Source organism: Periplaneta americana, chromosome 4 (assembly GCF_040183065.1).
Source record: "Periplaneta americana isolate PAMFEO1 chromosome 4, P.americana_PAMFEO1_priV1, whole genome shotgun sequence".
NCBI classification, from domain to species: Eukaryota; Metazoa; Arthropoda; class Insecta; order Blattodea; family Blattidae; genus Periplaneta; species Periplaneta americana.
Window position 1 is genome coordinate 71,517,463 of NC_091120.1, and position 14,884 is coordinate 71,532,346.

General features: G+C 38.4%; 1 protein-coding gene across 1 annotated transcript in view; it reads left to right on the plus strand.

Annotated features, from left to right (window-relative positions):
• Window positions 1-534: 534 nt before the first annotated feature.
• LOC138698933 (pinopsin-like) overlaps window positions 535-14,884 on the plus strand; it is a 70,195-nt gene continuing 55,845 nt past the window's right edge. Inside the window, exon 1 of the mRNA XM_069825131.1 lies at window positions 535-748. Coding sequence (XP_069681232.1) covers window positions 614-748 — 135 coding nt within the window. The 5' untranslated portion in view covers window positions 535-613. The remainder of the gene's footprint in view (window positions 749-14,884) is intronic.

Genomic DNA, 14,884 nt, shown 5'->3' on the forward strand with positions numbered 1-14,884 from the left:
AACTATTGGGACGGAACAGGCCGGACGGCCTAACCCGTGATGTTTATGATGATGATGAACAATTGAATGCTCTTTCATATTTCAGTATAAAATATAGGGGTGCCATTTAAAATTTCAAAATGTGGGTAGCTGAGGGGTGGGGGTGAAATATAAAATGCAATTAAGCCTGGTTTCAGACTTCCCCCCTCAATATCTAAATTGAGGTATTTTTTGTTTAAATTGAACTCAATTTAAATAATTAGTTATTTAGACTGGGAAGTTTTGAAGTATACTTACAGCATGGTGAAAAATGTAAATATCTCACATCAAATTAAATCAAAATTGACCCTAAAATCATTGTAATTTCTTTGTAAAATTACTTTTTGTCTTGTTTCAGGTATGTGGGAGCTCGGCGAGTTGTTAAAGAAAGAAAGAAGTCGTAGTAAAATGGAGAATTTTCACCTTATTTTAAAAATCGTTACACAAATTTAAATTAAATTAACTTTTACAGTTTACTTACACTTACATAGTGTTGGAAGAAAACTATCTACTTAGCCTTTTGTTCACTGGGAAAATATATTAAAATATAAACGGTGCAAAGTATAGTGTGTCAATTCAGCACTGAAGAACCAAGATGAACGGAGAGCCTGCGGAACTTCTGATGCCAGCCGCTGGCTACATGGCTGCTGCTATCGTCCTTTTCACTATCGGATTCTTCGGCTTCTTCTGCAACCTGTTGGTCATCATACTTATGATCAGGGAGAAGCAGGTAAGCCATAGCTTTACATCTAGCCCTCTTCATATTCAGTTCAGTTTTTCCTTGTGTTGAAATTTCCTTCATTGTTCCATTGATTGCATTTTTTTCGTAACAATCTGATAAGTCAGATGTCCAACACGGCCAAAGACTCAACACGGATTCTCGTGGACTGAGTTCCAACAAATGACAACACTACAGAGTTGTTTCCGATCTCTGATAACGAATTTGAATGACATCATGTGCGTCAGGAATCACACCGACAGCTGAATTGCGGCGAGAAGTGACAGACCAGTAGTGAGTGATTTCATAGTCAGAGTGCACGGTGTATCACATAGCAATGCTCAAGAAAATCGAGCCTCTTTGGAAGTGGTACATAACAACCCTTTCCGATGCCAAGTACAGTTACACCGGGGACAGAACATCTAGAAGCTTGGAGACCGTTACTTTTATGCGGTCCGACCACCCCTTCCTACAGCACTAGCAGGTACGGTATCATTCATCTGCAAAACATTTTCTGAACGGAAGTTATTGTATTGTAAGAGCGCAGCCGGATCAGTAAAGTAGGTGGCCAACGTTTTCAGTTTGTATTGCAACGAACAATTCTGCTGTGTGTGGGCTCTTCTGTAGTGACGTCACTGAAGCCTCTAGTTGTTCTGTCCCCGGTGTACGTGAAAATCATAGGAGCCTGCAAAAAACGTGGTTTCATTATTTCCAAGAAAGATATCTTGTGCGTACCTAATAAGACTGGCAAAGCTCGGATGGGATTAATTCCGTAATGGAAAAAGCAAGCAAATCCACCCCCCGTCACAAGTCGCCGCACCCCACGAGATGATACAAATTAATTCCATTCGAGCTTACCAATCTTATTAAGTACACAGAAGATGCCTTTCTTGGAAATAACGAAACCTCGTTTATTGCAGGCTTCTTTTATTTTCACTTAACTGTACTTGACATTGAAAAGGGTCGTAATGTACCCCTCCCAAAAAAGGCTCGATTTTCTTGGAAATTTCTGTTGTGTGTCGCCGTGCACTCTGTCTATGAGATCACTCACTACTGGTCTGTCACCTCGCACCACAGTTCAGCTGTCGTGTGACTCCTGATGCACATGATGTCATTCAAATTCGTTACCAGAGATCGGGAAGGATCCTGTATAACCCCAACCATCTCAAACGTCAATATTATATTTTTAAAACTGCAGCGTAAGAGCATGTCTGCATAAATATTCCGCAGTTGTGCACCTGTACAGCATCTTGAAAACCACGTCTACAATGTCACTATGCTAATAACACAGCCAATACTCAAGTGCAGTCATGTTAGTATATTTCATGTGCACTCAATTTTGTTCTTTATTTTGGAAAATAAGTTACATTTTTCTTTTGTTTTTACGTTCGTGACAATGACAAAACCATAATTACGAGAAGGAAACATGGAGATACTGACAATTATGGTACAAGTTTCGTGTGCAATTAAATATATTTATGAAGAAACTATTGATCATAAAGATGAAGACAATAATTGAGGTGCTGGGTGCAATAACAGCTTAACTCTACTTAAGCCGTTATTCCGGCGATGGCATTTTAATAATCTTCCATGTCTTCTCTATCGACTGTAAAAGTTGTATTTCATTCCATTGACTCCAAATGGCAGGGGAGTCCATTATGTGAAGTACTGTGCTAAGATGAAAAGTTGTTCTGGCTGCGAAACCAGGTGGCCCGGGTTCGAATCCCGGTCGGGACAAGTTACCTGGTTGAGATTTTTTCCGGGGTTTTCCCTCAACCCAATACGAGCATATGCTGGGTAACTTTCGGTGCTGGACCACGGACTCATTTCACTGGCATTATCACCGTCATTTCATTCAGACGCTAAATAACCTAGATGTTGATACAGCGTCGTAAAATAGCCCAATAAAAGAAAGATAAAAATTTGAAAATTCGCAATACAAACATATGTTACACTCATGTTTTATACACCAGGGTCTTTGGCAGTATCATATACTTACAATACTGTTTTATAGCCATTCAGTCTTTCTGTAGGACATAATATACTAGCAGAGAAAAAACTTAACATAAAAAAATCCCTGTCGTCCTTGCTTTTAATTATCAAAGAAAGATTATATTATTTCATTATTGAAATTCTTAAAACCAGAACATTCATGTTCTCTTCAAAATATTTTGGGTTGTGAACGAGTGCTAGATGAAAATCATCCTGAGAGTGAAATCAGTGATCATGAATATGAATATTTGACACTATAGTAGAAGAGTTTTCATCTGTAGCAGAGTTTCAGAATTGAACTTCTTAATACAATTCTGTTTTTCTTATTAGAAATTTAAAACATACGTTATTTTGTTCTTACAGTATATTTCCATAAAAATATGAGAGCTTATCGGCTAAAATTTTTATTGTGTATTAATTTGATAAGCTGAAGTATTAATGTATGCACTATTATTTCTTATTGTTCGTTCAATAAAGTTCATGCATGTTAGTGAAATAACATTTTTATATTGATTTTAATGCCTAGGTTTACCGGTTGTACTGTATGTTTGTGAAACTTGGTCTCTCACTTTGAGAGAGGAACAGAGGTTAAGGCTGTTTGAGAATAAGGTGCTTAGGAAAATATTTGGGGCTAAGAGACATGAAGTTACAGGAGACTGGAGAAAGTTACATAATGCAGAACTGCATACATTTTATTCTTCACCTTACTTCATTAGGTACATTAAATCCAGACGTTTCAGATGAGCAGGGCATATAGCACGTATGGGAGAATTCATAAATGAGTATAGAGTGTTAGTTGGGAGGCCAGAGGGAAAAATACCTTTGGGGAGGTCGAGCGTAGATAGGAGGATAATATTAAAATGAATTTGAGGGAAGTGAGATATGACTGAAGAGACTGGATTAATCTTGCATAGGGTAGGGACCAATTGCGGGTTTAGGTGAGAGGTTCCTTAAAAGCCACAAGTAAGTAAGTTTAATGCCTAGGTACTCTAATTTAAGAGGTCTCAGTCTTTCTATGCAATAACCACTTACGTTTTCCACACTTTATTTACAAATATTTAAAAATGGGTTGTGTTTAAATTATAACTGATATTGCATTTGAATAATTTATACAGCCTAAAATATTGTACAGAACAAATGATGCGAGTATATGTACTATTAACATTTCTACATTGTTATAAAACTTTGACATTGTTTTTATCAAAACATGGGTTTTCAACTTAAGCTGTTATTACACCCAGCGCCTCAATTTATAAAAACAAAGTATTATTTTAACAGCAAAAATAAAAATGCACTCGAGTTAATTAATTATATTATCTGGCGAAATTAGACAGTATAAAATCGCTGATTGAATTGGGACAGGATGGTGAAAACAAAGAATCTTAATTTAAACTTGAATTTAGAACGCCATCAGTCCATCAGGAATGCCTCCTCATTTGTTAAAATTAAAACTAGTACAGTAGAGATCGATTATCCGAAACAATTGGGGACGGAGGGTGTTCAGATAACTGATTTTTCGGATAACCAATCATTTACGAAAACAATTTGTACCTGTGTCATAGGAGAAGTATGAAACAAAGAAACACTGATATTAAACACAAAACTGTACATATGGTATATATTTTGTATCACACAAATAACACAGAGAACTGACTAGCCTAGTTTGAAAAGTTCAAAATGGCCATTAAAGTAGGCCTAAAATTTAGGAAAAGAAGTCCACATTTCTTTTTTTTTTTTTATTTTTTATTTTTTTTTTATTTTTATTTATTTATTTATTTATTTATTTATTTATTTATTTATTTATTTATTTATTTATTTATTTATTTATTTATTTTTTGCTTCAGAGCAGATATTAGTTTTTTTCCCGCTAAATGTCGCAAACAGCGCTAGCGAAACTTCTACATGACGCGAGCGCAAATTTGAATTTGCCGATTGGAACGCTTTCGGTGAACCGATTTTTTTTATTTTATTGGGTTATTTTACGACGCTGTATCAACATCTAGGTTATTTAGCGTCTGAATGAAATGAAGGTGACAATGCTGGTGAAATGAGTCCGGGGTCCAGCACCGAAAGTTACCCATCATTTGCTCGTATTGGGTTGAGGGAAAACCCCGGAAAAAACCTCAACCAGGTAACTTGCCCCGACCGGGATTCGAACCCGGGCCACCTGGTTTCGTGGTCAGACGCTCTGACCGTTACTCCACAGGTGTGGACCGGTTAACCGATGTTTCGGTTGAACGGTATTCGGATAATCAACGCTCTACTGTACTATTATATTAATTCGAAATGTAAATTTGAACATTGGATTATGTAATGGCAGAAGACTAATTACAACTGCTCTTCATGATAATTATATTGATGGAAAATTTTCAAGTGAAAGTTACAGAGGTAAAATCAAAGTGAGAATTAACGGAGGGGAAGCATATTTAAAAAAAAATTGGGAGGTTCTATGAATCGTTAGTGTTTTGAATTAATATTTTTTATTGTTACAATAAATTGTTCATAATTTGAAAATAGAAATGTGGACCGCGCTGTTGAGATATATAGTCAGTTGAACTGAAACAGAATAACTACGTAGGTAGTGATGGCCCCCACGAGACTATGCAGAGTGGCCAAGTTCAGTGGAAAGACTCCTCTAGCGCTGAATTCCAGACCACAGTTCGCCACTTGCGCGGAGAAACGTCTCAGCTCTACATGCTCAACCCCTTGTAGAAGAAGCAATCGCTGCACCAATGCCAGGGTGTCCTCACCACGAGAGGATGCCAGATGACAGCACAGCATGACGGCGCCTGTTCGCAATCCGTGGAAAGCGAGCCAGCAGGCCAAGCAGAGAACCTGGGCCATACATGGAACGCAGTCCTTCAACGCCAGGGACAGGACTTTCATCAAGCGATAGCCTGTTGTAACGGCTGAGACGAAGACGAACATGGCCTCCATGAGTAGCGGCAGCCCGTACAAGGCGTTGACGAGTCTGGCCACTGCGTGCACTCGCATGTGAGTGGAACGAAGAGAGTGGATATCGAGATCCACTGGAGCCATCCGCGGTGTTGGGTTTACTGCTGACAGCCCATGGATTGTGACTTTTGACGATCCTCTTAGGAAGCCATTCAGCATCTTCATCCAGCGGCCCACCAACCTCACGAAAGTCACAAATTGGATGACAGTGACAAGATTAACCAGATGTGCCAGGGACTCGTAGAAGATGAACACGTTTCTCTCAGTCAGAGAAACTTCCGTGTTAAAGTACAGCAAGACACCCAAACTGCTGCTCGCCAGTGAGAGCACCCCCACCTGAGAAAGATCATAGACGGAATAAGCGTCCTCTAAGGTTCCACCAGTTATCTATTTTCGTACCAACTAAAAGTGGCCCACTTTGCTTATCATCAGACTTTCCTCTTTATATGCCCTAGTAGATTACGTTATATATTAGGACCCCTCTTTTCAATATATTCTTTGAACGGATGAACGCAGAGTGAGACAACTGACCAAGAGACTTAGAGATCATAATATAAGTAAGGTACCTGAGGATATTAAGGCCCAGCATGTTATAAGGCCCACTAACTAGATTTTCCATTAGTTATACACTTTTGCAAAAGAGAGCAAGAGCTCTTAAGAGCTATTTCTTCTTGCATTCGAGTGAGATATAAAGAAATTAGGTTCCCGTTCTTGTTTGTAGCTGATTGATGGCAACAAGTTATGTGTGATTATTTCTGCTTTCTTCATAAAATTCTGCAAAATTTAAGTTGATATTTAATCGTTTTACAGTGTGTTATTAATATAATATTAAATGCACGTTATTGTGTAAACATTAAGAAATTTGGGGTTACCGTGAAACTTTCACTAATGAGCATATGAGCATTCCATAAATTAAAATTGGCGCGAAGTAACAGAGCAGGAAATAAGGCCCATGAAATAAATAAGTGGAAACGCCCACAAGTTCATAGAAGTCCCCGAACTATAAATTTCAAACTCTGAAGCACAATCTTTTTTTGCAAGAAATTAAACAAATGAAAGACTGACAATTCCTAATGCAGAAAGAGCATTGGATGAACCATCAATTTCAGGATTTATACACATCCAGGGGATGCGGATGTGTTCTGTCTGCGAAGAAAATTATTGTAGATATGCATGTGTGTGTGTCTCTTGTGAATGTTGGGTGCACGATGAATGTGTAGGTCAAAAAAATTGAAGACTTTTTGTATGCCCAAATTGTGTTCAATACTTAAATTCTTTTTTGTGGGCTTTATTACGTGTCACAGCAGGATATAAGACCCAGTGACATGATGTTAATTTTCGTTGCTCACACCATTTATGTGTCTGTCTGAATATTTATTTGAAGTAAAATATTATAGGATAACTATAGAAGTATGCTATTCCATTATTTAAAAATTGCTAAAAGTCTCCATTTCAAAGAAAGAACGTCTCATTCCTTAGGTGGGCCTTATTACCCCCGGTTACCTTATTTCAATTAATCTAAATAAATAATCCTAGATAAACACCTCGAATCTCTGTGCAAGACATTTGAAGAGTCCACTGCAAGAATGATGGATGTCACTTTCTTGTCGAAAATGAACCAAGACTGTCAATGCATAGCTTAAGACATATAGAATGTACATAGAGAGTTATATGGCATTAACACTGATAGTCATTGTCCAGTAATGACCGGAAAATCACAGTTAAGCTTTGTGCGCTAAGCATTTCAAAATTTCAATTGTTTCTCCTGCAAAATGTATTCCAAATGACATCCATCATTCTTGCAGTGGACTCTTAATCTAGAATGAAATGAGGATAATGGGAAGTAAAATCAACTAAAAATTACATGAACATGCGTTCTTGCTAGAGAATTTTGGGCAGGAGAAAAACTATATATGCTCCAAGCCTGTAGTCCACTTGTCTCACTCCGTTTGTCGCCATTTCATTGAAGAATTCTAGAAAATTTGAAATGAAGCAGGATTTCGCGTTAATTTACATTTTTCTCTGTCTCAAAATCTTCCTTTCTTATTGTCACTATCATTGACCTGCAGAAGAAGTTCATTCCTCAATCGGCTGCCATGTTCTCCGACGAACTGCCCATCCATGGTCTGGATCTCCGTCCATAAGGAATCAAAGACACGTCTGTTTAGCACTCCCAGGCAGAGAGATGTGGCACTGGTGCCGTATAACGCCGCCCTGGAGATTACGTCTACCAGGACAGTCGTGGACTTCTCGTTAGGATACACGGACCCCATGTAGTTGACCAGCTGGTGGATGAAGCCGGCTACTACAATCAACGACACCACACAGCTCCACAAAATGCTCGCCTGGGGCGCGAGACCTAGAAGCGCAGATGCCCAAAGAACTGGTCTCATGGCGGAGACGGTGCCTTGGGGTCGAAGCGGCGACATTGCGGCTCGCAGAATGCGCTTACGTAAAGTGTCTCCAAATCCATAATCCACTGCTCTTTACGTAACAATCAATTCTGAATGAAGACTAATTCCAGCTTTTCCATTATGACGAAGCCCACTAATGAATGACGCTACCGGATGCCTCGAAAACAGGTTAACTCCATTAGTTTTTGTTATAATCCTAATTTAAGACAGATATTATACGAAAAATAAATTAATCTGAGACAGATTTATACTGCTTATTTTTTTCTTTTAATGTTGAATAACTCGGTTGAGTGGAAGAGAAGGCCTTACGGCCTTAAATCTGTCAGGAAAAGTAAAGCTACTGTTACTACTGTTGCTGCTCTACTGTTATTTTCGAATAACACTAATGCAACTCCGTCTTCTTTTCAATTGGATATTTAAGGATGCTGTATCAACTACCAGGTCCTTTAGCGTCGATAGGATTGGTGATAGCGAGATGGTATTTGGCGAGATGAGGCCGAGGACTCGTCATTGATTATCTGACATTCGGGAAAAACCTCGGAAAAACCCCAACTAAGTAATTAGCCCAAGCGGGAATCGAACCCACGCCCGAGTACAACTCTGGATCGACAGGGAAGCGCCTCTGCTGACCGAGCTACGCTGGGGCACTTCGTCTTTGAATGCTAATAATTTAATACATATGGCGAATTTATAGGAATCTTATATGTAAATCAAATGATAAATGACTGATCTATCCAGAAATGTTTGTTTTGTTCCCCGAAATAAAATTGTACATTGTTTAAATAATAACACAAAAATATAATATGTAATACCCTTCCTAGTTTTGCATACTTTCAACCGCTTACTACGGCTAAACCATGAAATATATAGATCGGTACATATTGTGTGTGAAATACGTTAATCCATTCCGTTTTGATCCACTTTTTACGGTTTAGGAGTAAGAATAATTGAACCGAGCGAGGTAGCTCATACTTTCCGCATGGGACTCACATTCGGGAAATCTGTGGTTCGATTCCCGGACCGACCAACCTGACTGTGATTTTTCCGTGGTTTTCCACAGTTACTTAGGCAAATGCAGGGTTGGAATTTTCATTACCAGGGTCCATTTCCCTTCCCCTCCTGCATAAAAAGAATTTAGATTTCATATCATGCATCATCTTCATCTCATTCCATATACATATTCAGGTCAAGACGCATGTCTTCGTCCACTTACTGGGGGGGGGGGGTCCTCTCCGCAACCGTCCCTGGGTTCCTAGTCTTCTGAAATAATTCTGCCAGGATTCATTTCTTAAGAGCGCTTCAACAGCATAGAAAGGCCGTTGGAATGGATCCTGTGCTAATTGGTCACCTTAGCGGTATGAACTTAGGGCGGAGGGTTAGAAGGCCCTCATTGGGTGAGCGGGTAAGGGGTCACATGCGACCTGTGGGCTGGTACACCTCATTCATTCCATAAATTCGGGATGCACGATAGACCTGAGTATGGTCGACGTGCAAAGGGTCGTCCCTAACCCGCCCCTACCCACCGTTACCTAACCTAAGAATAATTGAGGCGCTCAGCGCTCAAATGGCTCAACCCACAGAATTATATTTCCACTTAACCTCTCTGTGAGTGCGCGAAATTCTATACACAAACTAAAATTGTGCTGAAAACTCATGGAAAGACTGGAATTGATTATTAGACCGATTTATACTTTGAAGAGAACATTATGAGGAGCTCTTTAAAGCAATGAACTCAATACGCAAAATTTTGTGGTACATAATGTCGTTGGTGATAGCGAGATAGTATTTCGGTGACATGAGACCAAGGATTCGTCATGGATTACCTGATATTCATCTTACAATTAAAGTTTTGGAAAATCAAACTAGGTAATTAGTACAAGCGGTATTTTAACCCACGCTCGAGAGCAGCGGGATCACGAGTCCATCTGGTGGCATACTAATAATGGAGTAATAATATTGTATACAGGGTGAGTCGGGAGGAAAGGTACATGGTATGAGGGGTGATAATTTTGGTGATTTTGAACTAAAAGTATTCTATGAACATATGCCCTGTTATACAAATCTGGCTTTCAGGTAGTAGCTCCCTGTGAAGCAGGTTTGAATAATTTCAAGGCTCCGGAACAATTTTTCCTTGAAATTATTCAAACCTGCTTCACAGGGAGCTACTACCTGAAAGCCAGATTTGTATAATACACTCGTTATTGGAGGTACGTTAACAGAAAGCCACAATTTAAAGTCACACAGTATTTGTGTGCACTCACAGTTGAGTTCTGGCGTCTTGTCAGACCATGTGAGTTGTGTGGATATAAAAGGAAAAATTGTGACGGTGTCGTGTATAGTTCCTGTGGTAGCTCAGTCGGTAGAGCGTTCGCGCGCTAAGCGAAGGGTCCAGGGATCGATACACGGCTGCGGAACAATTTTTCCTTGAAATTATTCATATGCCCTATTCTTAACAGAATCTGACATACAGTCGTTTGAAAATCACGGGCATCAGTCTCATGTCCTTCATTAGCACTTATATGCGGACGCAACCAAAACGACATTATAGTAGGATCAATGAAACGTATCCTGGGCTTTGGATCGGTCGCGGTGGAGTCATTTCTTGGCCACCGAGGTCACCCAACATTACATTGGATTACTGTGAATGGAGTTGGCTTAAGAGCGAAGTCTACAAGCGCAAAATGGAAACTTCTCGCTCACATTTTATATGCTTTTGCTCAAGTAAAGGAATGTCCTAATCAGCTCAGATCAGCAACACAGCAGCTTCCTACAAGAACTGCAAAGTGCATTAAAGTTGACGGTGGACTTTCTGAACATGTTCTGTAAAGAAAAGTACATAATTAAACAGGATATAAGGTAACAATGTTTTAATTTACTATCACCTCCACTTTTCAAGTTTCTCATTGTTTCCATTAGTTTTCTCCGAAACCGTTAAGAACAGGACGTATGTTCGTATAAACTTTTTTTTTGTTCAGAATCACCAATATTATCAACCCTCAACCATGTACAGTAGTGGCAAAAAAAACCGGACCTACCCTTGTAGCTGATTCCAGAACCTTTTCACTCCAGAGCACGATAGACTGGTAACTAAGACTTTCATGGTTCGAATCCTGCCAAAGAAAGAAACTTTTTTTGTTCCTTATTCAAAATTATTCCCAATACTTTTCGATTGCTGGCAAAATTCATGTTCTGGGAATAATAAGTTAATTAAGTAGTAAAATATTGCTGCAAATATAGTTACCAATCTATCGTACTCTGGAGTGAACAAGGGTCTGAAATCAGCTACAATTGTCGGTCTGATTTTATTTGCCACTACTGTACCTTTTCTCCTGACTCACAATGTATATGGGGCGACATACAATCATTTTTCCGAAGCTAAATACATAGCCTACTTTTATACATAAGGACCAAAATATTTGAAGATCTCTTAAGTTTGAGTCAGTTAATATTACTCGAGCCTTAACGCTTGTATCTAAATGTTATATGTCAGATGCATTTTAATGTTTATCCCTTCATTGAAGACTTTGACCATAATTTATAAGCTGATGTGGAAAATAGCTGGCAATAATAACAGAAGTATAAAAAATTTATTTCACAGCTGCATTTTTCTTCAGAAATTTAAGAGAATCTACCAGAATTTGAACCAATAATCATATGGTGAAAAGCTGTAAGCTCACTAAGTTACAAAACAAGGGGTATGTTCCGTCAACTAGTTGCTCTGACATTCAACGTTGCTGGTGAAATGGAAGGCAAGAAGCACAAACGACACCTGGATCCAATTTTTTAATACATAAAAACTTTTTAATTGCTGAGCTGGGGCAGATAATGAAAATTTCTGCGAGATGACGACGTCTAACATGCATGAAATGGCTTTCGACTTATTTGTAATTCCACTCTTCTCAGCCAGGTTCTCGTTCTGCTGTATTATTGGTCTGTCTTTGTACTGTTTTGTTCTGTGCTATATTACTCTACTATTCTCTGCCCGTCCTCCACTTTGTCCTAATTTAAATTTTCCTCCAGTTTTTTCTCAACAATTTCTATAATGATCTATTTCCACCGTACCTCTCCTGCTTGTTTCATGAATACATCATCATCATACTCTTACTTCAGTAAATCTTTTGTGTGCTTATAACGTACGTCTCCTCTTTCTGCACTCACGGTTATGCTAAAACGACTCATGTTCATCGCGTTACGATAATAATACATTACCAGATGTTTTACAAATAATAATATTAATCAGAAATAAAGTAAGATATGGAAAATTTGATTTTCGCATAGGCTATTTTGCACTGAGCATTTCAGTATCGATTTCTCCAATGCATGTCTCTTCTAACATCGGAAAACTAACAGAAATAAATTTCTCAACATCATCTTTTAGGTTAGTGATGTTTTCAAATGAAACTCTATATTTTTTGTAGTCTTATTAATTCAAAATTAGTAATAAGAGATTATTTTGTTACTATATTGTGTCCTGTGTGACGGAAGCAGCTAGTGCAACTGTAGGCAGCCACTTAGTGGTTCATTCATAGTTTTCTGCCCAAGACAGGTCCTCTGTCTTCCTCTCAGTCACCGTACATGATTCCTATGTTTTAATGTTGTCTATCATCTGATATTCTCTTCTTCCCCAAAGTTTTCCCCGTTCACCATTCCTGCCACAGAATCCTGTAGTAGACAGTTTTTTTTGGCCAGTACCTAGTATTTTTTTTTCCTGATCAGTTTCAGCATTATTTTTTCTTCACCCACTCCTCCTTTCATTTATTATTTTGTCTATCCATTTAACACGCTCCATTCTTCTCCATATCCACATTCCAAATGTATCCAGTCATTTCTCTTCACTTCATGTTTCTGCCCTGCAGTGCCACACTCCACACAAAGCACGTCACTAGTTTATATTTTGGTTCTTTTTCCAAAGGTCCGCAGAAAATATTGTTTTTTGTATTCCCTTACCATTTCTATCATCCCTTTCACTTCCTGCAGCAACTCTTGTCACTACTTGTAGTACCTTACTTACTTACTGGCTTTTAAGGAACCCGGAGGTTCATTGCCGCCCTCACATAATTTTAATATTATCTTCCCATCTACGTTTCGGCCTCCCTAAAGGTCTTTTTCCCCCCGGCCTCCCAACTAACACTCTATATGCATTTCTGGATTCGCCCATACGTGCTACATGCCCTGCCTATCTCAAACGTCTGGATTTAATGTTCCTAATTACGTCAGACTTGTAGTACCTACTTACTAACATATTTCAAGCTGTCCACTTCTAATACTGCTTCATTTCAAATTGCAGGTTTACCTTCTTTATGTTTTTTCCGATATTCATGGTCTTCATCTTGTTTGCATTTATCTCCATCCCATATTGTTTACAGACATCATTTAGCTCCATTACCATATTCCTTAGTATCATCTTCTCTTGTGCTAACAATACCATATCATCAGGAAATCTCATGCACTTTATTTTTCTTTCTCCTACTATCACTCCTTCCATTTTCAGAAAACAGTTCTTCACTAAATATTCTTATATTTTTTAATTGGAAATATAGCAGTAGTGATAATACAATATATTTTTCTTTCATCTTTTGTCTTAAGGACTCGAATTTCCCTTCCTGTTTAACTGTTTATTTGAGCTGTATTTTAATTGGAATATATATACAGGGTGTTTCCGAGTTGGTGTTACAAACTTTCAGGGATGATGGCGAAGGGCATATCTATCAATTTGAGATAAGGAACCCTGGTCCGGAAATGACCGAGTCGAAACTTACAAGCAAAAATTGTTCTGTGGAAATGAAATAATTTTATTCCTCTGTATACCTTATTTATATGTATTTATCCGTACATCTTATACATACTGTATTCATTTGACGTGTTTACGTTGTCTACTTACAGTATTCCATTCAATGCGCTGTCTGAGGGATGGGGACAGGAAATTACACTAAATCAATGCAGATAGCGTAATGTGTAACGGACATGGTCGGTCCTGATAAGCACGTCTGTAAACAGCAGTGTATGTGTACAAGTTGCAGTGTCCAGTCGATCAGTCCTACTGAAACGGAGGAGTACACGAGAGCGGAATAAGCAGACCTGATTTTCGAATACGGATGAGCCAATGGGAACAGTAGTCAATCTCACAGATTGTATCGGAACAAGTACCCACGTAGGAGACATCCGACTCATATCATTTTTCTACGACTGTTCCAAAAGTTAAGGGAAGAAGGACACGTAGTGCCAAATTACAATTCCATTTCCACACAACTATTTTTGCTTATAACTTTCGACTCAGTAATTTCCGCACCATGGTTCCTATCTCAAATTGATACATGTGCCCTTCGCCATCATCCCTGAAAGTTTGTAACACCATCTCGGAAACAACCTGTGTATATATTTTCGTTGCATCTTTATTTGTGTAGCGATTGTAACCTAAATTTGTTGTAAAATAGTAACGGGACTCCCTGATCATATATCAGTAAGCCATAGAACCGAAATTCAAGACAACACAGTACAAACCTAGGAGAAAGGATACGCACGAGGTTCATGCGGAAGAATTAAATCTGAATTTATCTTTAAGAGATCGAACTGAAGTGGGTTGAAGTTTAGTTATAACGTTACAACTTGAAGTTTATAACAGGCTTGTAAAATAATAATAATAATAATAATAATAATAATAATAATAATAATAATAATAATAAAGAAAATAATAGAAATTTCGTAAATTGCACTTGAAACAAGGTCGTAAAACACACTGTGACTCCCTCTATTACCAGTGTGTAAGGCAGGTATCCATTACTCATCC